The sequence below is a fragment of the Cibotium barometz genome, chromosome 63, assembly GCF_041138505.1.
Source record: "Cibotium barometz isolate CiBa-2024 chromosome 63, ASM4113850v1, whole genome shotgun sequence".
In the NCBI taxonomy this organism is placed as follows: domain Eukaryota; kingdom Viridiplantae; phylum Streptophyta; class Polypodiopsida; order Cyatheales; family Cibotiaceae; genus Cibotium; species Cibotium barometz.
Genome location: NC_141108.1, coordinates 7525864 through 7553395, shown reverse-complemented (window position 1 = coordinate 7553395; position 27532 = coordinate 7525864). Strand labels below are relative to the sequence as shown.

Below are 27532 nucleotides of genomic sequence, written 5' to 3'. Positions count from 1 at the left end.
ATATGTGCACCATTTAGAAAAAAGTATGCCAAGAAAACGGTTGTGCAGGGCTGTGCTTGCAAGGAAAAAAAGCGTGGAGCTGTTTGCACGTACAGGCCAGGTCAGCTAAGGCGGCATAAGGGCGCATAGACACCGGCTAGGAGGGTGGGCAGACCTGCGCATGTGGGGAGGAGGACGGGCAGAAGTTTGTGTGCCATGGGGAGAGGGGTGGTGCGATGGTTTGCACAGGGCTGGTGGAGGAAGATGGTGTAGGCCAGATTTTAAAAAAAGCTAAGGGGCCAGCTAAAAAAAGAAGCTGAAAGCTTTAAAAAGCTTGGGCCAGCTTTTCTTAACTCCACCCTGGCTGCCTGCAACCCCCCCTCCCCCCCCCCCCCCCCCCCCCCCCCCCCCCCCCGTGCCTCCCCATGCACCTCCACCTTCAGCGCGTGCCTTGGCCCGTGCCTCTCCCCCCCTTCTTCTCTCTCTCTAATCCCCCCCCCTCTCCCGCCCCTTTCCTCCTCCCTCTCCCCCTCTATAAGCTTTCTGCTTTCCTCATCTTTGTCCGGTTTTTTATTGTCGTCCCTTCCGTCTTCTTCCGGCAGCATCTTCAGATTTTGGGCATTTATCATTATTCAGCAAGTCTCGGCCTCTTCTGGCCTTCACCCTCAAGAGGACTCCATAGCAGCCGCTCCGTCATCCCCGACCGAGGCCGCGATAACTTGCTTATTTTTCTTTGAAACAGACCGTCAGCTTCTCGCTATGACTTTTCCATTAGCTAGGATCACAGATCCTCAGGATAGAGTCCACGTAGCGGCTCCCCATCTCACTGGTGAGGCAGTCACTTGGTGGCAGCATTGGTCTAATCTTTATACAAACCAGACCATAGGTGTCACAACTTTTAATTGGGATACATTTGTCCATGACCTGAAGACCAGATTCCTCCCGCCCCAGTACATGACCGGTCTGGTAGATGAGTTCTATGGACTCAGACAGAACGGATCCCCAGTGCTTCAGTTTTCCGGCAAGGTTATTACTTTAGCACAACAGTTAGGGCTATCTACGTAGGCTAAGATGGAGCAATTCATTCGTGGATTAGATCCTAACATTCGGTTCACAGTTGTAACTTTGAACCCGATACATATGATCGGGCTTTGACTCTCGCTCAAAATGAAGAAATGAAGATGAACGGAGGCACGCCCAAGCATTTATCACAGTACAGTATCAAATCCCAACTGGGGAAGGGTAATTCATCTTCTAAAGACACTAAGATAGACAACAGTCCTAGCTCTAGTTCAGGGGGTAAGGAATCCAAGCCTAAGAAAACCCTTGAGGAAAAGGCTAAAGCAGGCATCATTGGAGGCTATCTTCCTCTAGAGAAGCAAAGACAATATCAGTCAAAAAACCGATGTTTTTTCTGTCATACCATTGGCCATGGTAAGAAGGATTGTCCAAAAAGGCAAATGGAGTAAGCCTCCAAAGAGCCTTCTACCATAGTTGCCGTAGTATCCCCCGCTCCTCCAGACCCGCCTGCCACCACCAATGCGATTCAGATCTTACCTTCTATGCATCCCATGCCATCCGTGGTACTTGATGCTAAGCAGGAGGGTGAGGCAACAACCACACAGAAAAGCCTGATCCGAGCTTATGGCTCTGCCAAGGGCCGACAGTTCATAATCGTTTTTGACATGGGCAGTTCTGAGGACGGCATCTCTCCCCAGTTGGCTACTACCAACATGAGCTGTACCTTAGTGCCCTTTCATTTGGAGGTAGACGGGTTTACTCCTGGTCTCCACACCCACATATCTCAACGGGCACAACAGTTTTCTTTCAGGTTCAAAAGGCCTCATTTTAGCGAGATTGCATTCTCTCCTCTTTTGGGATGTGACATGATCTTAGGAATCCAGTGGTTTCGTCAGTATGAACCTATTTCCAATTGGGGGCAGGACACCTTTGTTATCTCTAAAGGTTTTCTTGGGGGGATAGGAGCATTCTTGGCATTCCTATGATTTCTCATGTCCAGGCCTGACGAGCTATCCGCAAGGGAGCATAAGGAGCATTGATTTATGCTCAGAAAGCTTCTATCTCATCGATAACCGCTGTCTTATCTTCTTCAGTCCCTCGGTTGGCAGATCTTCTTTCTCATTCAGACATTTTTAAGGTGTAGGAAATGGTTGTTAGGGTTAGGGTATTGGAAGGCACATCAACAGGAAGCGTGTGTGTGAGAGAGAGGAACACGTTTGCTCATATATTGATAATGATAAAAAGGAGTAATAGCCACATATAAAAGATGTGACCTAAAGTGTGTTCACATGGTCCGGCCATAAACTGTGCCAGGTGGACCAAACCACTTATAAACCACTATAAGTGAAACTAAGCTAAACTGGGGAAAAAACCTCCACTAACTGAAGTAAAAAGTGCCCCAGTAACCTACTGATGATCACTAGCACTCCCCTGGGTGCATACACAGCATAAAACCCAACAAACCCCCTTGGAGTGATATGTGATCACTGAACATCATCCACCAAAAGGAAACAAATTCAAAGCAGTGCGGAATGCTTCGAATTTCGGACGTGGTAGTGCCTTGGTGAAGATGTCTGCCACATTCTGATCTGTAGGGCAGTGAATCAGACTGATATCACCTGCCTGGAGTCTCTCCCGAACAAAGTGATAGTGAATCTCAATGTGTTTCGTGTGAGCATGAAACACAGGATTCCTGGCCACGGCAATGGCACTCTGACTATCAGTATAGATAGGTGTAGGCTCCTCCACTGAAATATCCATATCATAAGACGACGCAGCCATACACACTCAACGGTAGTAGTGTAGGCTGCTCTTTACTCTGCCTCACAAGACGAAGTGGTCACTGTGGTCTGTTTCTTGCTTAGCCAAGAAATACATAAAGAGCCAAGAAAGAAACAATTTCCACTAGTGGAATGTCTGGTATGAAAATCACCAGCCCAATCTGAATCGCTGTAAGCATATAGCTGCATGTCACCCCCCCTCAGGATAAAGCAATCCAAGATACAAGGTACCCTGCAAATACCGAAATACACGCTTCACAGCTTGCCAATGTGACAATCGCGGGCTGTGCATGAATCTGCTCAACTGAGATACGGCATACTGAATATCTAGCCGTGTAGTACACAAGTAAATAAGGCACCCAACAGCCTGAGCATATATAGTGGCATCAAATAAAATACTGTCATCTTGTAGTGACAGTTTCATCCCAGGCTCCATAGGATTGCTGATAGGCTTGCAATCCTGAAATTTGAACTTCTCGAGAAGTTTGCAACATACCGAGATTGCAACAACCCAATGCCTCTGTTATCCTGCACAAACTGTATACCCAAATAGTAGTGTACGAGCCCCAAATCAGACATGGCAAATGTTTGTTGCAGTATCTCTTTAAAAGCTGCAATTTTGTCATCATTTGATCCCATGAGCAAAAGATCATCTACATAAAGACTGATGACCAGCAGATCTTTCTCTTCTTTCTTTACATACAAAGTGGCTTCTGATGGACTGTTCACAAAGCCTTGAGTGAGCAGCATCTATCTTTGCATACCAAGCTCGTGGAGCTTGTTTCAAACCATACAAGGCCTTTTTCAGCCTGCATACTTTCCCTTCATGACCATGTTCTGCAAAACCTATGGGCTGATGTACATAAACTTCCTCCTCGAGGTCCCCATGTAGGAAAGCAGTCTTGATGTCCAACTGATGAACAACCCAACCACGATGTGCAGCCAATGCAATGACACTCCTAAGTGTCGACATACGGGATGTAGGAGCAAATGTCTCCTCATAATCAATGCCCTTCTTTTGTGCATAGCCCTTTGCAACTAGACGGGCTTTGTACCTGTCAATGTTTCCATCTGCATGTCTTTTCAACTTATAGACCCACTTAGTACCAATGGCTTTCTTGCCTTTGGGCAGATCAACCAAATCCCATGTTTGATTCTTTTTAATAGAATCAAGTTCATCCTGCATGGCTTTGTTCCAATGCACATTGTCTCGTGCATCCACAAATGAATCAGGCTCATCATCATCTTGTAAACTAGCTGCCATAACCATATTTAAATCCATGATGTGTGCATGCTCATTGGTCCGTGTCTCCCTACGAGTACGGCCAGCAAGAGGAGCATCTAGATGGCTGTCCTGTAATGTCCTCAAATACCATCTAGGTATATGTCTGACACGTGGAGCCTGTTGTCCCATATGTGGCTCAACTTCTGGCTCAATCTCCTGCTGAATTTCTGCACCACCTTCATGATTAGCTGGCTGCCCTGCACCCTCATGGGTTGAATCACCAAGTGTGGAATGAAACTCCATAGGTAGTAGGCCTTCAAACACATCATTTTCAGCCTGATTTGCATCATAACTAGCCATGGATAATTCTGATTTTTCATCAAAAATCACATCCCGACTAGTGAATATCTTCTTGGACAGTGGGTCATATAACCGGTAGCCCTTCCTCTCACGGCTGTACCCAACAAAAATACATTTTGTGGCTTTATCATCCAACTTCCTCCTCAACTCTTTGGGTATGTGTGCATATGCAAGACACCCAAAAGTACGAAAGTGTGATACCGAAGGCTTGCGGCCATGCCAAGCCTCAAAAGGAGTAATGAAACCAATGCCTTTGTGGGACATCGATTCAAAATATGACAAGCACACATAACAGCTTCCACCCAAAAGACATGTGGTAGCTTCTTTGCCTTTAACATACATCTGGCCATCTCCATGAGTGACCGATTCTTCCTTTCTGCAACCCCATTTTGCTGTGGAGTATAAGGAGTAGTATACTGATGCTTGATACCTCTACTCTCAAGAAAGGAATTCAACATGTGTGACACATATCCCCCCCTCGGTCAGAACGGAGGGTCTTAACCTTGCATCCTGACTCTGTTTCAGCAAGTGCTACAAAGGCCAAAAATGCATCATATACCTGTGATTTCCGTGTCAACGGATAGACCCAGCATATACGAGAGAAGTCATCAATAAATGTAGCAAACTTCATCTGCATGGGACCACAAAGATCACTGTGTATAAGCTGCAACTTTGCAGTTGCTCGTAGAGCCTGATCACGTGGAAAGGAAAACCGATGCATTTTTTCCAAAATACATCCTTCACATATGTGATCTGGAGGCTTCTCCATAAGAGGTAGGTCTGTCAACATGTTATGTCGCTGCATAAGCATAAGACTATCAAAATTTACATGCCCATGCGAGCATGCCATAACTCCGCATCAACCATAGCTCGAGTAAGAGTGAATGCATGATAAGCGGACTGATCCACTGGCTGAAATGCATCCAACTGATAGAGTCCATGACGTAATGTACCAGTAAGCATTAAGGTCAAAGCATTAGCTTTGTCTCTGACCATGCATGTGTCATCATCAAAGTTGACTTGCATACCACATTGTGCTAAAGAAGAAATGGACAACAGATTCTTCTTTATCCCTGGTACATATAAGGCATCTGTAAGGCGAAGAATAGAGCCATCAATGGCTGTGAGCTGAATCTCCCCAATGCCACGAACTGGATATGAAGCATTATTGGCACGCTGAATGGACTTGCCAACAGGGGCAGGGCATACATTACAAAACAAATCCCTGCGAGATGTAATATGCTTTGAAGCATCACTATCAAAATACCAAGTACATGCATGCTCAGTCACACTGAGTGCCTGTGAAGACCAAGAGGCATCATAACTGCACGTGTAGAAACAATAATCCCTGTCTTCAACAAAGGAAGCAGTCTCCGGAGGAGCTTTAGAGGTATCTTTTATAGACATCCCAGACTCCTTCTCCTTCTCTTTGGCAATCCTCTTCCTACACTCTGTGCTGGCTTCTTACAGTAATGGCATTTGCCCTTCTTCTTGGGCTGTCCATCACCTTTCTTGGTATCCTGAGATGAACCACCATCACCTGAATTCTGATTTGAACTCTTTGGCTGAACTTGCCTTTCCCTTTTTTGACCTGTCGCAAATGCTTGTTCAGCACTTGTGTTCATGTTCATGTTCTTCCTGATTTGCTCTTCCTGTAACAAGAGAGCAACAAGTTCCTGATACTTTAGGGGCTCAATAGCATTCCTCATGCTAAGGTTTAAAGAGGTATGAAAAGCCAAGTAGGATCTTGGCAAAGAGTTTAAGATGGTGGATACAAGCTGTGTCTGAGGAATAATCTCATCCACATTGATGAGTTGCTCTCTCAAATCCTGCAGCTTGTTCAAGTGGCTAGACATATCATCTCCTTCATGCATCTTCTGGTTTTCCAGCTCTCTTTTCAAAAATGAGATCCGTGCCTCATTACGAGCAGCATACATCTGCTCCAAAGTCACCCATGCATTCCGTGAAGAGCCAGCTAAACGAATATGAGGTATAATAGACCTCTGTACTGACAATGCAATAAGTGATAAGGCTTGTGCATTTTGGCATCCCATGTCTTCTGGGCATTTGTTCTTTGAACAGGCTGTGGCTGAACCGGTGCCTGTGCTTGTTGTCCTCTTCCACGAGCACCCCCTTGAGGAGGAGTCTCTGGAGCCAATGGACCTGGACGTGGTTCATCACCACTAACAAAATCGCAAAGACCTTTTGCCACGAGCAGATTTCTCAGCATGAAACTCCACAAGGAGTAATTCATGCCATCCAGCTTGTCTTCCTTAGACAAATACGTGAACACATCACTTTGCTGTTGATTTGCCATTATGCCCGTGCACAATGTTGTACTTGTGTATCAAAAACCCCAAAACAACCTTCTTGAAAGCAACTGTACTCCACTGAGTACAATTGACCCAAATATGCTTGCACTCTCAATCCTCTGAATGTGCAAAACAATGCACCACTGAGTAGAACAACAAAAAGTGGCTCACATAGTGCCAAAATGCCCAAAAATGCCCAAATTTTTTGCACCCAAAGCCTTGCAAAAGCCTGTAGAGGTTTCTTTGCAAGAAAACCTCCCTGTATCTGCCAGAAAAATTTTCAGAGAAAAACGCCCAAATTTCAAAACATGTAAAGCTTTAAACTTTATACCCATGCGATTTTGCAGGTACTGGTCGGCTGTAGGCTGTACGGAACAGCTGTCCGGAGCAGTGTACAGATGAGAAGCGGCGACTGTATTGCTGCAGGTATACGCAGCAGGTGCTGGTCGTCTGCTGTCCGCTGTACGGACCAGCCTGGCCGGAATAGCTGTACGGAACAGCCGGCGCCTATATAGACAGACAACAGGCATGTACGGACTGTACGGCTGTTTGTGCAGGACTATACGTGGGCTGGAGTGGCTGCAGCTGATGGCGAGGGCATGTACGGGCAGTGATGGCGAGGTGTACTTACAGGGCAGGCGAGGTTGCTCTGATACCAAAATGTAGGAAATGGTTGTTAGGGTTAGGGTTTTGGAAGGCACATCAACAGGAAGCGTGTGTGTGAGAGAGAGGAACACGTTTGCTCATATATTGATAATGATAAAAATACAATAGCCACATATAAAAGATGTGACCTAAAGTGTGTTCACATGGTCCGGCCATAAACTGTGCCAGGTGGACCAAACCACTTATAAACCACTATAAGTGAAACTAAGCTAAACTGGGGGAAAAAACCTCCACTAACTGAAGTAAAAAGTGCCCCAGTAACCTACTGATGATCACTAGCACTCCCCTGGGTGCATACACAGCATAAAACCCAACAACCTAGTATCCCACAGTTAGCAGAACCTCCTAGCAAGTTTCCCTCTTATCTTTCCAAGACTTTCAAAGGCAAGCTAGAACAGCAGTCAGTTCTCAAACATTTGAAACCCGTTCCTTATGGACGCATTTTCACAGTCATCTCAGACCATCAAGCACTTAAGTGGCTCCCGACGATGCCAAGTACCCAGTGGAGTGATCAGCACACTAGATAGGGTCATCTCTTCCACTAGGTTGGAGGAATGATCAAGTACATCCCTGGTCAGCATAATCCAGTAGCAGACGTTCTAAGTAGAAAGACCAGCATCCAGACCAGTTAGGAGTCTTACCATTCTCAACATCTCTGGAAAAGACTTAAATAACATAGAAGATCAGTATGTCGATTCCGCAGAGTTTGGTACTAAACCCAGTTTGGTCCTCAATTTTGAGCCTGGTCATTATTTAGTTCACAGATAGGCAAGTAAGTTTAGACGAGATATCCACTTCAAGAAAGGGGATAGGGTCTATCTGCGTATCATGAAACAAAGATTGAAACAAGTGGGCAAACATTGTCCCAAGCTTTCATTCCGTAGTTTTGGACCTTTTCCAATAGTTAAGAAGTTAAGTGATGTCTCCATGAAGTTAAAGTTGCCTACCAGTTGGACAATGCATGATGTTTTCCATGTTTCTTGGCTAAAACCATATGTTGGACCATAAGTGTTTGATGTTTCAGATGAACAGCAGCCAGACGTGGTAGACGAAGCAGAAGTCATCGAGCCCGAGCATATCCTTCTTCATCGTTGGAAGCATGGTTCCGGTCGACGGATACGTCAGTTCTATATGAAATTCCGAGATCGAGGTACCCACGAAGCCGTATGGCTAGACGAAGAGTTCTTTCAAGAGTACCCCCAGTTGTTGGCAGACTACTTGGAAGCCATGAACCTGCCGCCAAGCTAAGCAGGAGGGAATATCACATGCACTCTGCACTGTAGTGCATGGTGACAAACTGGCTCATTATCATCAGTGCAACATTGTAAGAATATTAGTACCATTTAGGATGATATTTGTCGTACGCCGTGACCCATTGTAATCCTCAGTCCAGGATAAGTGAGGCACGAGCTACGTAGGTCATTCTCAGCCATAGCAAGTCAGTCGGTCAGTCTAAGTCCCTTAACCCACTAAAAGAGATGCAGTCATGCATATACAGTTAGTAGAAACCTTAGGGTTTGCATTAGAAAGCATCCTGCATATTACACATCAATCATGCATAGCATCTAGACCATTGCAGGAACCCCAGATATCATCCATTATTTATCAGGATATTTACTAGGATTTTTATGGTATTTTCCTATCATTTTCAGCATTTTTCACATCATTTATGTTGGACATGAGCAGTCGGCCAACTCAGTAGCCAGCCAATTGGCTCCTTGTGTCCATATAATTCTTGCACAATCATTCACTCATTCAATCATATTCAGCAATCAACATTTAGGCGCATCAGTCTTCAGCCTTGCATTCACTTCAGTCCTATGCGTTTTGGAGAAGCGTGTCATCCTACAGCTAGAGGAGCATCAACGCTTGTGCATTCAGCCCTCCATCAGCAAATGCAGCAGTTCTCAGCATTCAGCCATCAGTAAACCTTGCGTTTTTTGCATCCATACAGTTTTCAGCATTCATCATATCATCATTTTGCTCTAGCCACTTGGTGAAGGTAAAACGCAGTATTCATAAGCATTTACAGCATTCATATTCAGTCTCGAACAGTCCCAAACAGCCCCTCTGTCAGCCTTATCTTTGCGTCCCCTTCTCATTCCATTGGGAAGAGTGCATAGGCTCGAGATTGGACATCTTTGGTGCTTCTACAGCTGTACAGTTCAGCCCAACACTTGGTCTTCAGAGGTCTTGCATTTGGCTTATCGTCAGTCACACCGTTAGTCTCTTTAAAGATAATAAAGCAAATACTATCTCGGTAACGGGACAGGGGGCCCTTCAGTGGGTAATTTGGGACCCCATATGGTGTACAGTTCTCATCTCTCTCTCTCTCATCTCTCTCTAAAGTTTGAAGTATTAAAGTGGATTGCTAAACTCGCGAAACTCAGGATACAGAAGACGGTGTGAGCATTTGTGTCACAAGATCCTCCAATACGAATACTTCCGCTGCATGTTACAGAGACAGTGCCCCATGTCATATCCATTCCTTGCCTTTGGGGAGACCCCATCATTCAGCGAGTGGAGTACTCAGGCCTTCGCGACCAACGTTTCATTTGCAAGTAGATGGGACACCTTGCCAGAGCTTGCCCTTGGTGCCGGCCCAGGAGATTGTCTCCGGTGGTCCCCCCACGGTCCTCGTTCAAATCCTCACCAGGGGGTAGAGAGAGAGGTAGGTTCTTAGGCAGCCGAGCAGCAGGACCTGACTGTGGACGACTCTGCCCGGTCGGAGAGTGGCGGACCATTGGCCCACGCTAGGGCCATTAACCGACTACCAAAGCTAAGCGCCGCTGCTGTGGGCTCCCGGCTGGTAGAGTACAGGAAGATATGGTTCTGTCAGAGAACCGTTTCGAGCATTTATTGCAGCATCCACCGGATCCCTCTCCAGTCACTACGAGGGTTCCTCCGGCCCCTTTAGTTTGGCGGCCGCTACCTTGCCGAGATGACTCCTCTGGTCCTCAATTTCCAGTGAGGTTAGTTGGCCCCACTGAACCCTCAGCGAACCTCTCCTAGCACCCTCCCTCGTTGATGGATCACTCCTAGCCGCTCCAATCTCCCTCTTCTCCACCTCCCCACCCCCACCCCCACTCCCTCCCCCCCTCCCCCTCCCCCCCCCTCCTCCTCCTCTTCCTCAATCCTCGCCTCCGTCTCTTCCTACAAGAGTCCTCTCTGTCCCTCCCTGAGAAAGTGTTCGTTGAGGAAGCTTGGTGGAAAACCCGGGGCAGGATTGCACCCGCACCTTGGTTTGTGGTAACAATTTATTCTTTGAGTAAAGAAGTTCCTACAAGGGGCCCGGCCGTTCCGGCTCAGTGCTGTGTTCTTTTGGTGTCGTTTCACGATGGGTCCTAAATTTTGTTTTAGTATTGTGCGGTCTGTTGGTGCCCCGGGTGATTCGGGATTTGTTTTCATTGGTTTGGATTGGTTTCAGCCTCCCATCACTGTTGGCCCACAAGAAGTTCTGGATCAACCGCTGTACCTAACCAATGCATGCTTAGGAGAAGGCCCAACAAGAAGTAATGTACCTAACCAATGCATGCATGCTTAGGAGAAGGCCCAACAAGAAGTAATGTACCACATGGTGGCAAGCAAGACTTGGTTCACCACCACTACTCGACCAGCTAAGGAGAGTCTCGTAGAGCGCGACTATACAAGCTTCTTTCGAATGCTTAGAAGTAGAGGGGCGAGTTGCTGCTTTGGAGAGATATTGATGCCCACCTGGCATCCCAGATAGTGGACTGGAGTGCCCCTTGGGATCCACTGGAAAGCCTCAACTGAGCGCCAAGTCGGGGAGGGTGCAGAATCTACCTAGAAACCACACGACTTGTGCTAGTTGATCTGCGCTCCTTATGCGCGACAAAAGATCTCGATTACCTTAGTGAATCTCCCCACATCTCCGGATAGGTATGCTACTGTGTCATCTGCAAACTCTGAGTCCAACAACTCCTCCCAAGTACGGAGGGGGGGAGAGAATCCTTGGAGCCCCCTCTTTTGAGCAGAGAGTGCAAACATCAAAGCCGAGCTACAAGAATGGAAAAGATAGCAATTGGCAAGATGCAATTGTGGGCCTGTGCCTGAGGATATTGGGGCTAGTGAGGATACAAGTGATGCATCAAAGAGAACACGGTTGGGTTTAGAGGAAGATGCACAGAGCCAAGCAGGATTCAGGGGTGCTAATAGTTCCACTCCCATAGTAACACGAATGCCTTTGGGTGCAACGCGCCTCTCTAAATAGAGCAAGCATTCAAGCAAGCATACAAAAGCAGACAATTAAAGATGCAACTAGGGAACGCACTAGGCTTTTCATCCAATGCGCTCTGTCTTTTCACATAGTGCGCACACCACGATGGAAAAAGGGCATGAGGAAAATCAGCCGTATTGGATGTGAGTGGGAGGGACCCTCCTATGAGACGGTAGACCTTGATCACTAAAGAGCTCAGAAGAGAGCAACAAGCAGTGTTAGATATACGCAAGAGGAATGTGTACAATATTTTAGTGTCCTCTTGCAAGGGCACTAGGGCACTATGTTTTTGCGTGCCATTGATGCATCTGTGCTTGGGACAGTGGTGATAGGGGGGTTAATATGGTCACACCTCCGTGAGGCTATCATGGAGATAGGCCCACAAAACATAGTGGAGTTGGTCACTGACAATGGTAGCAATTGTGTCTCTATGGGACGGATGCTAGAGGATGAGTTCCTGTAGATTGTACGGACTCCATGTGCATCCCATAGCCTAGACTTGCTCATTGAAGATCTTGCCAAGATTAGGTGGTTGTTGACATCTTTGACACTGCGCGTAGCTTGGTGAAGCTTGTTACCAAGAGGCCCAGGGTCTTGGCAATGTTTCGTGCCAATAGTGACCTTGAGCTTCTTAAGCCCTCACAAACCAGGTTTGTCATTGTGGTTGAGAGGGTAGTGAGAGTCTGACAGGGACTTGTGTGCATAGTGGTCTGCCGCCGAGAGTGGATGAGCTGGGAGGACCATGAGCACCCGAAGGCAGTTGTTTTTGCATGCAGAGTAGGTTGGTGGAAGGAGGCAGAGGCTTTGTTGAGCGCTCTTCAACCAATCTATAGTGTTCTTCGCATCACTGACATGGAGGGCAACACTCTCTCTTGTACGAGTTCATGAACTGGATTGGAGAGGCTCGCTTGACAGATGAGAGGTATTGAACTTCCAACTAGTTGCCTTCTTATTGTAACTTGTATCGTAGGCTTTAGCTAAGAGCTTTGATCATTCATGGCTAATTTTCAGGGTTAAGGACATTCGACGGGTTTGGAACGACCGGTGGGATTGGTTCCATAGACCAATCCACGCGGTTGCCCACATATTGAACCCTCTCTGGTGTAGTGAGGCGTAGTATGTTAATGAAGAGTTGGAAGATGGATGGCAAGATTACATTAAAAAATGGACAGGACGAGACGTGGAGCTCATGAGATGCTTGGAGAATGAGCGGCTAGTGTATTGGAATGCCAGCCACGCATTTCGTAGACAAACTGCATGCATGCCAGAGAGAGCTTCAGCCAGTCTCATGGTGGGAGAAGTATGGGATCAGTAGCCCTCACTTGGTGAGTACAACTCTAAAAGACCTTAGAGAAGTCTGTTATTTACATAATACATTGATCAATGATTATTATACTTAGTACTTACAAAGTTTATGTATTTTAATGGCAGAAACGCCTCGCCATTCAAGTCCTCACACAGGATTGCAGTTTGGGTCCTGCTGAGAGTTACTGGAGCACATGGGGGGAGGGGGGGTCAGAAACAATGGCTCCATCTTGGCCGTGCAACTTGTGATTACCATCTCTCCGTCTGTGGGGATCTGCTATCTCAAAGAAGTCCCCCGTGACTCTATTGCTGGCCTGGGTCCAAAAGGAAGCTTTGGCATGGTACCTGTACTCCACCCTCCTCTCCTCGATGGATCTGATTTCCGTACGGGCAGCAGCAAGCTGGCTCTTAATCCACGGGCTATCCGGGGAACCCTCTTGAAGCCGCTGGAGAGAAGCAAGACCCCTCCTCAGGCTTCTCTCGTGCTCACGAAATCCCTCCAATCTGCACTGTGCTACCTCCTGCAAAAATCTGCTGATCTCATCAAGGTCCACATCCAAGGTGCACGCTGCAGAGCTTGAGATAAAATCTAGTCTTGCCCATATCAGCTCTATCCTGCTGCAGATCTCAGGGTCTTGTATGAGGCTGTCCGGAATCCTAGTGCTTGCATTCTTGTCTTGCCCCCAGGTGTCCTCTAAGGACAGAATAACCGGACCGTGATCAGAAAAAGTGGTGCCTGCCAAGATGCCAATCATGCCCATGCGGCCACAAGCCCACTCATCCACATAGAATCTGTCAAGCCGAGAGAGTTTGGGGCTGGTGCTCCTCCTATCAGACCGCGAGAAGCATAGGCTCCCGGGGATGTCCCCAAACTCTGGTAGATGCCAAGGGTCCTGTCCCGTGAGTGCTAGGATCAACTCCTCCCATGCAGAGTACTTTGCGCGTGAGACTGTAGCCGTGCCTCCTCTGAGTCTGTCCTGTGCTGACTCGGTTATGTTAAAGTCTCCACCCATGCAACAAAAGTCAGCTTGAGGAAGGGCCTGACGGACTATGCTCTAGTAGATGGCTCTACCTGCTGCGGCGTTCGGGGCATAAACATTGAGGAAGACCACACAGTCCTCTCCAATCATAATGGTAACCCACTGCGCTCGCCCAGAGACAGTGACACCTGAGCCTGTCACTACCGGCAAGAGCTGTTCGCTAACAGAAATACAAACTCCTCGCTATGTCCCCGAGGGGCCGAAAGAGGGAGACCAAAAAGTGCGGCTCCTGCCTGGTAATATCTTTCCAGCAGCGGGTACGCCTCTCGAAAAGATGGTCCTCCTGGAGGAAAAGAATGTCGATGGGTGCCCCAACTGTAGCTTTGTGAAGCTCTCCTCTGAAAGCACTGAGCCCCCCCCTAAACCGTGAATCTTCCATGAGGCTATCCGCATATCAATCTCTGTGGGAGGCGGAACTCTCGGAACTCCACTCGAAGAGTCTTGGGCGGGGGTTTTGATGGGGAATAATCACAATCAGTCCTGGGGCAAAGGCACGCCATGTGGGTGCAAATCCTATCCTCCATGTGTTTGCCAGTCTATCCGAGCGCGAGAGTAGGCATACTTTGAACTCCATGGATCACAATGGAGGTATCCGCAATGGGGGGGAGGGGTACTGCAATTGAGATATGAAGGAATAGAAAAAGGAGCACCTTCAGGCTGGAGGTCACCACCTCCCCGTCCCGATCTCTATGGTCTGAGCCTCCCAGCTTTATCCTAGCCAGGGCTTAGAGGTGGGTGAGCACGTCGGTGATGCGTAGATCATGAAGATGGTGTGAGAGCTCTACTGCCTGCCCCTGGATGACGGCAGCCACTGACTCCAAATCCCCCTTCGTCCCCGGGGCTGCACTCAAGGGAAAGGAGAAGATCATCGTGCCACTCTTTGGCGTAGAAGGTTTGCAATGATGAAACACCACACAGATCAGAATGGGAGCCACTGTCTCATAAAAAATATCAGTTCCTTCCACCGGAAGACATAAGAAGAAACTGTAATCCACAGGCAGCCCTGAGATCTTGGGGGCGCACCTAGGGACTCTAGCGGGAGATCCCTCACTAGGGAAGTAGCGATGGTCATCTCTATTGGCTACGAGAAATGATGAATCAAGCGGTGGATGGAGCTCGTCGGCTGCCTACCCTCTGGGTCGGGCGCTGTAGGGGGGTCTGGAGAGGCAGTGGGAGGGGGGAGAGCGGGCTCAGAGGAAGAGGGTAGGGTAGGGGGGGATGCCTTGGAAAGAGTCGGAGACGAGGATGGAGGATGAGGAGGTGGAGGAGGAAGGGGGGGGTAGGCTGAGGAGGGTGGGGAGGTGGAGAAGAGGGAGATGGGAGCGGCTGGGAGTGATCCATCGGAGAGGGAGGGTGCTGGGAGGGGTTCACTGGGATTCAGTGGGACCAGTTGGCCTCAGTGGAAACTGAGAACCGGAAGAGGAGTCTCGGTGGGCATACTGAAGGGGCCGGAGGCACCCTCGCAGTGATTGGAGGGGGCTCATCGCCAATGGGTGGGTGCTGTGATAAATGCTTGAAACGGTTCCGTGACAGAACCGAATCCTCCTATACTCTACCAGCCTAGCACACGTGGTGCCGGCACTCAGCTCTGGTAGTCAGCTGTCGGCCCTGGCGTGGGCCAACGGTCTGCCATTCTCCGGCAGCAGAGTCGTTCGCGGTCGGGTCGTGGTGCTCGGCTGCCTGAGAGCGTGCCTCGCACGGCCCAGGGGGCATGAGGGCACGGCCTGAAGGGGGGGGGGGGGGGGGGGGGGGGGGACCACTGAAGGTGGTCTCCAAGACTGGTGCCAAGAAAGATAAGCAAGTTACGGCGGCCTCGGTTAGGGATGACTGAGCGGTTGCCATGGAGTCTTCCTGAGGGTGAAGACTGGAAGAGTACAAGACTTGCTGAATGAAGAAAGCCCAAGGACCGAAGACGCTGCTACATGAAGACGGAAGGGTCGGAGGAAGACGAGGTTAGCGATGAGGCTACAGAGGAGGAAAGCGAGGAGGAGGGGGGGGGTGGGGGGAGGGACCAAGGGGGGGGGAAGGAGAGAGGCATAGGCGGGGGCAGGAGGAGGGAGGAGAGAAGGGGGGGTGCGTAGGGAGGATGACGTGCGCCTTGCATGGGAAAGATTGCAGATGGAAACAAGTGAGATAGTTGATCACTACAAGAAATTTTGGGATGCATATCTCAAGATTACTCCTTTTAAGGAGATTTTTGAGAAATCTAAGTTAAGAAAGTATCGGGTGAGTTTGCATGACAACGTTCGAGATTTTGTGAATGTATGCCCGAATGATACCATTAAAGATTTGATGCATTCAGCTTGAACTGAAGAAAAAGACAAATATTGGAGATCAAAAGTCTTCGGTACTTGAGAAGCGTGAGAACTCCAAGAATAGGTTTCAGCCTATGAAGCCGAGAGGTATTCCAAACTCCTACAAAGGAAAGCACAACTTGACCAATGAGAAAATTGAGGTCTACCGCAAGGAAGGGATATGCTTTAGATGGCAAAGAGGGGCATAATTTCATTTCCATAGAGCTTGTGGAACAATTGGGTATCAAACCTGACCGGCCTTGCATGCGGAGCAAATATTTCATGGTGGTGCAGTGGCATCATGTACAACAACAAGAGATTATGACACAAGTATAGGACTTGCTATCAAAGGGGTAAATAGGGCCGAGTTCTTCACCCTTTTGTTCTCCAGTGCTTCTAGTGTAGAAGAAGGATGGCTCATTCCGCATGTGCGTGGATTACAGAGCCTTGAACAAGATTACAATCAAGAATCGGTTTCCTATACTGAGGGTTGATGATATATTGCATCGATTGGAAGGCGCGGCATTCTTTAGTCTGATTGACTTGAAGAGTGGCTATCATTAGATTCGGATCCAGCCACAAGATATTCACAAGACTGCCTTCCGTACCACTTTTGGATTGTATGAGTATTTGGTGACGTCTTTTGGACTCACAATGCTCCGACCACCTTCAACCGCATGATGGATTGGATCTTTAGACCACATCAGAAGTATGGAGGCACTTTCTTTGATGACATCATTGTGTTTTCCAAGACCAAAGAGGAACACAAAAAGCATTTAGCTAAGGTATTCTAGGAGTTGCAAGAGCACAAGTTATTCATCAATGGAAAAAAGAGTGAGTTTTTCTTAGAAGAGATACGATACCTTGGACATATAGTGTCTAAGGAACATAGTTGCATTTCCTACTTGTACTCATCCGTTCGGTACTTTCAATACGTACTATACCGATACCATGCTTTCCGTACCCGTACTTTAAAAAAAGTTTAAAGTGACTAGTCAAGGATAACTACTAGCGAATACATGGTATGTAGGTTGATGTTGAGGATCTCGAGTGGCTCAAAGTTCAAACAGTAGCTTGCCAAGGAGAGCGGCATAGTACGTGATGAGGAGGAGATATACAGCCATCTTCACAGAGAACTAGTAGAGTCATCCTTCCACCTCTAAAGGCACCGGGGTCCGGGGTGTGTGCACATTTGAGAGGGAGAGCCTCTAGAGTGACTTGTAGGGGCGATCCAGAGCACTAGATGTAGACTCTTCCAGAGGAGAGACCTGGACTCTCTACCATTGTTGAGGAGATACTAGGTACTAATGTACCAGGTGATGTGGTGGAGCGGGAGAGCCGTTATATGATTTTGATGGGAATCTCCTCACACATTGAGACTACTCATTATCCGCATCTTTAGGCTTCGATGATGATGAGTGAGTGGTGACACATGAGAATTGATTTATTAGCCAATGGCCTTGTGGTGATTGGCCGCTCTTACTAGTTAGTAGTTAGCATATCAATATTTATTTCAATAGTGACCACTGACTAGTCACATATTCAGCTTGTAGCTACTAGCGGCTAGCCTATGAGCAAATATATATGATGTCATATTATTTTGTGCCAGCCATATGGCTATTGGTGTTTGTTCAATAGGACTTCATATTGTATGCTCGCAGCTCATTTGACATTCACAGAGCATAGATGTTTGAATTCCAGTTGTTTTTTGCACAATGCTGTGTACCAGTATTGCTAAATTATGAATGGTTTATAATATATATATTTTTATTATATATATATTATTTTAAAAAAGTGAACATAAAGTACTTATCATGATGTGTACTCTACGTACTCGTGCGCATATGGTACCATACCGCACTATGTAACCACTATGCTAAGGAAGGAGTGTGGATGGACCCAGCAAAGGTTGAGGCCATCAAGAATTGGCCAGAATTCATGAGGTGCACAGTTTCTTGGGGTTATGCTCCTATTACAGGAGGTTCATTAGAAACTTTGCCACCATTGCCGCTCCATTGTATGATCTAACCAAGAAGAAAGTAGTGTTCAGACGGGGTGAGTGTGAGAAACATGCCTTCAACCTTTTGAAGGAGAAGCTTACTACTACTTGAGTGGTGTTGGTCATTCCAGACCTAGTGAAACCTTTTGTGGTGGAATGTGATGCAAGTGGGGATTGTATAGAGGCAATTTTGCAACAAGAAGGGCATCATAGTCACATAGAAACGCGTTTCTGGATTGAGAAACTCCGAAACTCCGAAACGACCGAAACACGTTTCAAAAACGGGGATTTTTTTTTTCCTAAAAAAAGCAGTCTTTTTTTAAAAATTTGTCTAAGTGTTTTTTAAAAAAATGTTGGGCTCTCTCTCTCTCTCTCTTTCGTGCGCGACCTGCAGCCCAAACATCCTCTCTCTATCCGCCATCAACCGATGAGAGACTTCTTTGGATAGTGATGTGTATGATGCTTACCTTTGTTGCTGGAGTTTTCCTCCCACATGTTATCCATTAGGAGCTCCTAGTACCGTACTTTTCCTCATAGTTATTTCAGTTTCAGTTAGTTGTTTTTAGCTTTTCTTACACAGACATTGTATCAGATCCACCAATTGTTGTAACCTTTTTGGTCTCATAGGTCATTTTGGCCTTTTGAAGACGTTAATATATCATATCATATCATTTCATTTCTCTCTCTCTCTCTCTCTCTCTCTCTCTCTCTCTCTCTCTCTCTCTCTCTCTCTCTCTCTTGCACGCGATCTACAGTCACCTCTTCTCCTTCTCCTCCTCCTTCTCTCTCCCCCAATTTCTCACAAATTTTCCAATATTCCCAATTCCCTAAATTCTCAATTGCCCAATTTCTCATAAATCCCCAATTTCTCACGAGTCACAATTCCACTACTCCCCAATTGCCCAATTGTAACCACAGTTGCCTAAGCTTTTACCATATTTTAAGTGCCTAGCTAGCACTAGGCAGGCCTACAAATAATTCTACAAACTACAAGTTCTAAACCATTTTATTGTATTTATATAGAAAAAACTACGAAACTTCCGCATTTCTTAGCCGAAAGGCGAAACGTTTTGTCCAGAAACCTCAAAAACCCCAAAACGTTTTTGGTGACTATGAAGGGCATGTGGTTGCCTTTGAGAGCTGAAGGTTGTAGCATGCCGAGAAACACTTGTAGGTTTATGAGAAAGAACTTCTAGCTGTGATTCATGCCCTTACTTCATGGAAACATTATTTTCTTGGGAATGATTTCATGGTGAAGATGGATCATCAAAATTTGAGACATTTTTTGACCCAAACTAGGCTTTCCGAGAAGCATATGAGGTGGGCAAACTTTTTGTCCATGTTTCATTTCTAGATTATCCAGACACCTGGAAAGAAGAACGTGGTTGGAGATGCTCTATCTAGAAGACCATAGGTACATTCAGTGACCATTGTCTATCATAGAGAGTTGGATTCCATGAGTGATCACTATGTGCATGATGAGGACTTTGGTGGGATTATGTGGAAGCTAGAGAACGGTCAGACAATTAATTACTATTTCTTGAAAGAGAGATATTTGATGATGGATACACAGTTATGTGTAACTAAGGACTTAAGGCAAAAAGTGATTGAGGAGTCACATGCACCACCTTATGTAGGGCATAGAGGTATTTGTTTTACTACCAGGCATTGGAACGTTACTTCTATTGGCCTAGCATGAGAAAGGATACTGACAAGTATGTATCGGAGTTCTTGACTTGTCAAAAGGTCAAGTATAATCATCAAAAGACTCTAGGACTTTTTATGCCTCTACCCATGCCCGAGAGGCCATGGGAAAGTATAGCGATGGACTTCATTTTTGACTTGTCAAAGTCAAAGTTCGGGAATGATGTTATTTGGACCAATGTGGATAGGTTCAGTAAGCAAGCTCATTTCATTCCAGTGAGGAAGACCATTAAGGCAGACCACATGGTAAAGATTTTTTTTGGCACAGGTGTTCAAACATCATGGAATGCTCAAGTCTATTGTTGGTGATCGAGATCCTAGGACCACCAGTTTATTTTGGGGGGCATTGTTTGATAATATGGGGACGAAATTGGATTCTCTTCCTCGTATTATCCACAGACGGATGGCCATAGTGAAATAGCAAATTCAGCCATATTGGATTTGTTAAAGTGCTATGTGGCAAAACAAAAAACGAAGTGGGAGAAGTATCTTCCACTAGTAGAGTTTACCTATAATCCTACAGTGCATAGTTCCATAGGAGAGGCACCGTTCGAAATTGTTTATGGAAAAGTTGTACTACCACCACTTCTAAGGACTAAGGATGAGATCTTTGTAGTAGATGAATATGTAAGAGATCTGGATACGGCTTTTGCACGGGTACGGACAGCCATAGAGAGGTCAAGGGCTAAGTAAAAAAGGCTACGGATAAGCATAGAAGGGTGGTGGAGTACAAGGAAGGTGATTGGGTATTGTTGAAGTTTGAGAAAGCAAGGCTTTGAAAGTAGAAGGGCAAGAGAAGGTTTATCCTAAGTTGTCCAATAGGTACTATGGACCTTTCCAAATATTGGAAAAGATTTAACGATGTGGCTTTTAGACTAGCATTACCCGATCATTGGAGGATTCACAATGCTTTTCATGTGAGTTTTCTAAGAGCTTGTAAGGGTCCCGAACCTTTGGAACGAGTGAATGAGGATATAAGGAAAGAAGGAGATCGCATGGCTAGATTACTTGAAAGTACTTTGTCAAGTTCAAGAATTATTCGGCTATGGATACGAAGTGGGTGGATGAGAACTTCTTTGCGGAGTATCCATAGGTTTTATAGGCATATCAGGAAGCTTTTCAGCTGTGGACAATTGATTAGAAGTTGAGGGAAATGTCACTGTCTATTGTATTTTGACATCCAAGGAAGGAGAATGTTCAAGGTTTATATTCCATTGCAAGGAATTGAGTATTCTAGAATTTGAAGGTTATTGTCCAAGTTGTATCCAAAAGAATCAACTCTGAGATTAAACAACACTAAATCCACACACACAGATATGCTCACAAGCATAAATCAAATGAACAAAGGAATGCACAAACAGTTCCTTGGTTTTGACACCAATTTCTTGGTTTTTACACCAGTTCCTAACTTCCTACTATAGTCCAACTACCCATGTCAGTGTTTGACTATGGTAGACTAACAATATTCATATCCATGTACTCAGTTCTGATTTCCTCCACTAATAAATAGTGCCTCCATGAGATGGCTAGTCCCATGACTCTTGTACAAAATGCGCCAAGTGTCATGGCCCTGTGAAAATGGAGCAGGACAAGTGTGGGCATGGTGGTTGCAGAGTCAGAATATTTTATGATTCACATGGGCGGTGCCCGGACAGAGTTTAAGATGTGTGGACATCCCTAGGTGTGAAGGGGGGAACTAAAAACATTAAACTTTAATGTTTAATAAAGTTTGCCCCTAGGCCTTAGTGGCCCTAGGAACTTACTAAAGTTTGGGGCCCTAGGGATTAATTTGGGGGAGGAGTGTTTCTCTCTCCTCTCTCTCTCTCTTCCCTTTTTGGGGAGTCGTGTAGCAAAAGTGGAGTTTTTCTCAAGCGCATGTACACAAGCGTGGAGAAGCTGAAGAGCAAGTCGACTGCAGATTTGTGGAGGGCTGTTGCTGTTTTTCTGAGTGGAATCAGCCGTACAGCACTGTACGGCCAGAACTGTGCAAGTACTCTCTCTCTTTCTCCTCTGTTGCTGGCTGCGCATAGAAGCTGCTGCAAGGATTCCCTGCGCACAGGCCTTGTACAGGCTGTACCAGCAAGTACACAGCCAGTACAGCATTGTACGGCTGCCGTACAGTGTACGGACAGCCAGGTACAGCAAGTACAGTTGCTGCAGGCTGCTGCAGGTGGTGCAAACAGGTGCTGGACAGATTGTATACTCTGATTCAGGCCGGTACAAGAGTGGACAGCCGACTGTTTGTGCAAGTACAACTCCTGGCACGTATCCCGAGGCGGTACAGACGGGTACAGTGCTGATTTTCAGATCTGTATTTTCAAGGACAGCATAAGAGTGAACATCAGGAGGAGGATACAGGCAAGTACAAGCACATGTGTGAAGCAGGGTTGTGAATACAAGTGCCTGCAAGTACAAATTGGTGCTGTTGCTTCCTCCAGTGCTGTTTCACGAGCTGAACTTGGTAAGCTCTTTTTCTGTTCATCTATCTCTCTTTCTACTGCTTGATGTCTGTTGCAGATATGTATTATCTGGCCCCTTGTGAGAGGAGGGGTATGGCAGATTGACAAGGGTTGAGACAGAGTTTGGACAGCACATGTATGTTTGAGCTGAGAAGATGTATCATGCACTTGAGTTATGCCAGATGTATGCCCATGGCTGGCTTGCTTTGTGATCTTGGCTGATCAGAGGGAGGCACAGTGTGTTGCTTGAGGACACAGATCTGTGTGCATAGATCCTCTGTGCTGAGAAGGATTTGTGGGCCGTCAGATTGGACTTATAGGTGTAAACTCTTGGTTGGTCTTTGTGTTGTACTCAGCCATTCATATTATTTTAATTGAATAAAGAAATACCGCAAGGGGCGCCAAGCTTTGGGGCCAACAGGTGTCGTTGTGTTTTCAGATTTGGGCACTCTAGCTCCAATCTGTGTTCTTTTCACATCTAGACTACAAGTGGACGGGTGATTGCTTCTACCGCACTCTGGTTTTCTATCAGAGGCCGGTTTCACCAAGGGTCGAGGATGCCTGGTTAAACTCAAGTATGAGCATGTGTGCATGTGTTTGTGTCTTCTAACTTATAGCGGGTATGTGTTGATCTTGACAGGAAGAGAATCATATTGGGAAATTCTTGCCTGAGGGTTACTGTAGAGGTGCAAGGGGTGGGAGTATCTACGAGAGAGGTACAATCCAAGGTCACTTTATGTGAAGGGTGAAAACCGTGAGGGCAAGATGCTTCCCAAAGCCAAGCACAAGAGAAGAGGACATTTCGCATGAAGGACCTTGTCTCAAGAGCTAGAGAGAGAAGAGCTAGGATCACAACAAGAAAAAGCAGAGAAAAGTAAGACCTATCAATTAAGGACAACTGTTTAATAAGTTGGGGAAATGTCACCGAAGAATCAACATATAGGTTGCTGATATGCAAAAACGCAACGCACATGCAAAAAAAGTTACAAAAAAAGTGACGTGGCGTTGATGATGTGGCAATGGTGATGTGGCTCTGACACATTGTAGGATAGTAGCAAAGGCCACCTTACAAGCTTGGAATGATGTGACTAGCTTTAGGAAAGCAAAAGATTAAAAGCTTTTTAAATACTAGAGAGAGAAGAGCTTTTATTATTAAAAAGATGCTTTTGGGTTATAAGTGAGTTTTATAGAGCTTTTCTCAAGTGCTTCTGGGCAAGAACTATAAATTCGGTTATTCTCTCATTGTTGAGATATGTAAAAAGATAAGAGCGCTCTCTAGCTCTAAGAATTGTACTCAAGACTCCTCCAAGGGGTTTTATCTAATATAACTTGGAGAGAGAGGGGAGGAAGTAAGCACACAAGTCTAGTGTACAATGTAAAATTATGGTGTTGGTGGGGAGCAATTATGTGGAGTTGGTTGGCAGTAATGACGTGGAGTCGGTCACGAGTAATGACTTTAAGCACGTAAAACCACTGTGGTTGTGACCCAAGGAAATCCTCTAGGAAATACATGCCTAAACATCTTTACTTCTCATATTGCATGACCCGTGAGAGGGGGCAGAATCAGTTACAAAAAGACTGACATCTCCCTTGGATCTCATAGTAGGGTGGGCATCTGAACAAACAATGCTCCTCATCCTTCACCTCATCATTGGTGCATACTCGTTTTTGGTTATGCTTCCTTCCACCGGAGTGTGTTGGAGTGGGTCCAAGTAGGTATTGTGATCCATCTGACAACATACTTTTGTTGGACCATTAGGGATGGTTGGACAAATGGCAATTGCTGGATAAAGCAAAAGTTGGTCATCTGTAGGTTTTTGTGTTGACGCAACGAGGATGGAATGCGAGCCTCCACACCAGATGCAAGGTGGTCTCGCAATGTTCGGATCTTGGGTGCCTTGGATGAACTTTGTTTTGATCTTTTCCTTCCATGGACACTGTGTAGCTGAGGACAACTGCAATGTAGGTGGCCTGTGAAACATCATTAGACCTCAGTGAGAAGAATGTCTCTATGTCTACGTAGCTCCATCAAGAAAAGCCTTGGGCATTATTGGTCAGGGAAGTTGATAATCTTGGCAGTGAAACCCTAGGCACGGAAGAAACCCTCGTGCCATTGTTGCATGTGCTCCGAGTCACCGGTCAAGCGATCAGAATGGCCTTGGAGGCTGTGTATGAGATCAACCCAAATGGAATGGATGATATCTGCTGGAGGGGTAATCGAGCCGTCGATGGGCTCGCCAGATGTGCCAAGTTGCTATGCTGCTGATGATCTCTTATCACGCGAGCTAGTGTGTGACCCTGGAGTCCAGGGCCATATTGGAGTTGCCACTACAGCCGTCGTAGAGATGCGCATGTGAGTGAGACTCAAAGCAAGGGCGCGTCCATCATCCTTGTAAAGTAAGGCCTCGCCACATGATGTTTGACCATGTATTTTCGTCCTCCCACTTTGTCACAGTTGTATTCACTAAGATTTTGAAACCTTTATCTACACAGGTTTTTAACCTTTCAAAGGTTATTTAACCTTTTTTTAAAGATTAATAAAAAGAACAACAAAAGTTGCCGTCGTGCCGGGTGCACTAGTCTGAGCGTAATGTTTGGGTGCTCACTCCACATCAGCACCCACGTATCCTAGCTGCCCACGGAGGTCGTTGCTGCCTCCTTGTTGGTGAAGATTCAAGAAATCTCTGCTGCTAAGGAAGGTTCATGCTGCTCGGCCTGGTGGTGGCTTTTTGAATGCAGATACTGTAAGATTGCCAGCTACGCGGTCAAAAAGACTGGTAGATGGCTTGACTAGTGAGTCCTGGTTAGGATTCTCACTTCTTGGGACTAGGGATCCTTCCATTGACTCAAAATCTGATGATGTATTACTGGCCCCTAGTGTAGGTCCTTGTACAATGCTAAATTGGGGTTAGTGAATGATGGCCTCCAACCGACCTCTCTTCTCAGCTTTTATTACGGCTCACACTGAAAAAATGCAGCCCAGACAGCTGTAACTTAGTCCCAAAGTTGTCAAATAACGCTCTCCAAAAAATGGGACGTGAACTTAGGATCTCTGTCTGATGTGATTGTCCGTGGCAACCACCAATGGGGTACCAAAACCGAATGAATAAGTGAGCTATGTCCTCAGCTGTGGTTGTTTGCTTGCATTGAATGAAATGAAACACAGTCAATTTTCTCACAATTTGCCGCTTGTCACTCAAAGAAGTTATATGAGGCTGGTCAAGAATCTTATTCACACAGGGTACTTAAGCTTAGTCGAGTTTGTTTGCACCAAAAGCCACCGTCCTTGCTTCTGAAGGGTGCCCACTAGTGTGTTTTGGCTGTGGTAAGTTGGGTTTCCACATAGACAAAAAACTTGATATTGCCGCCCCCCACCCCCCCCCCCCTCCCCTCTTCTCTCTCTCTCTCTCTCTCTCTCTTTCTTTCTCTCTCTCTCTCTCTCACACACACACACAACCTCACGCTTTCACAAAGATTGCAGAAAGCTCTCTCCTCACACTAAACGCTTTCTTCCTCTCTCTCTCACATAGAATACCTCACAAAGAAGATATTTCTTTCACTCTCACCACTGCCACTCGAAGATGAGGCCCAGAAAAAACTCATATATATGTACCTTTCAAAGCACAGAACTCAAAACACCTCACCCACAAACATCCACTCTTGCCTTAACTCAAGAGAGGATCTTTTACGGGAAGGTTGCTCCAATACCATGAAACAACAGTAAAGCTTATGTGCTCTGTGTTTGGCTTTCTAATGATTTCTTTGAGTGTCAAGTTGTGTAGGCTTTTCATAAAGCTTGCCTGGCCCCTTGCTTGAATCCGATGTTGCCCTTTCCAATCACTCTACTTTTCTTCTATTGATGTTGCAAATACCTTGGCCATGAGATGGCCAACAATGAGGGTCCGATAGTTCTATGGATGGCTGTAATAATGGTTTGAGTTGGGGTAAGCTATGGCAAATGGACTAGCAAAAAGTAACAGCTAGGATCGATACGTGGGTTTCACAAATGTGAATGAATAAGCTTGATTGCAGGCCCTCCTGATCTTCTTCCCTACCAGTTCTGGATAGCTTAGTAATAGACTGGGTTGTAAAAAGGGCAGATTTGTCAGGTAGGGGTATATCTGATGAGACCATGGTAAGTTTTGTGCCATTTTTTAATCATGCGGTTTGTATTGTTCTTATATTATGTAGTCTGGTGGATGGTATGCGTTGACAGGCTTCTTAAGGTTGCCATCTGCATTATTTTGTGTAGAAAACTCGAAGAAGTTTGAATGAAAAGATCGCACAACTGAATGCTGCAATTGAGAACGTATCCGCTCAGTTGAGAGCAGATGATCAATTTGGTGGCCAAGCTGAAAGCACTGCTGAGTTAGAGTCTGCTGCATGACTCCCAACATAGTATGCAGAAGAAATTACTAGTTTTTTTTCACAGTTTTTTGGTGTTATCGTGAATCCAAAAGAGCTCTTGGTTTCCTTTCAATCTCAAGCTGGCTTGGCTTGGCAACTGTGGAAGTTTTCTCTGAATGGCAATGATGTCCGAAAATATGGAGTTAAGACAGGATAAACATCAAGGGGTTTGTGGTTTAGATGTGCTTATCTTTGCATCAATAAGGTTTCTTTTGTATTTCTCAATGCTTCTATGTGCTTCGTCTTTTAATTGTACTTCCCTTGGTACAAATAAACTTGTACATTTTTTCACAACCAAATTGACCAAAAGCTCAAGGATTGTAGGTAAGAGACACTGCAAGTTTACCTTGTTATGTGTGTTGATGCTCTTTCTTCGATTGAAGCGATTCATGAGGTTGATGGGTGAAGTTTTAAGTTGCCATCATATGTAATTGCTCTCTTTAGCACGGCTGCACTTGCCTCTCACCTTTGGAGAAGAACTGGTAACTATTTTTCCTTGCTCTCTTTAGAACGTCTGCATTTGCCTCACTTTTGGAGGAAAAACTTGCGGCCTCATTTCCCCCAAGAAGTGTCGGGGTTCAAACTTGCGGCCCCTTGGTTGTGAGCTAGCCATGGAGTCAAGAGCATGTGGACCGAAGTGGTAGCAGTTCAATGCAATGGTTCATGCATGAAAGTTTACACTCCAAGAAGGTAGACACATCTTTACATGAGCGTAAGCTCATCCTCTCCATCTTATGAAGCTTG

At 46.0% G+C, this 27532-nt stretch overlaps 1 protein-coding gene across 1 annotated transcript in view; it reads left to right on the top strand.

Annotated features, from left to right (window-relative positions):
- Positions 1-27005, top strand: part of LOC147603618 (uncharacterized) — a 52346-nt gene extending 25341 nt beyond the window's left edge. Inside the window, exon 5 of the mRNA XM_086796008.1 lies at positions 26634-27005. Within this exon, the coding sequence (XP_086652134.1) occupies positions 26634-26768 (135 nt within the window). The 3' untranslated portion in view covers positions 26769-27005. The remainder of the gene's footprint in view (positions 1-26633) is intronic.
- The last annotated feature ends 527 nt before the right edge of the window (positions 27006-27532 follow it).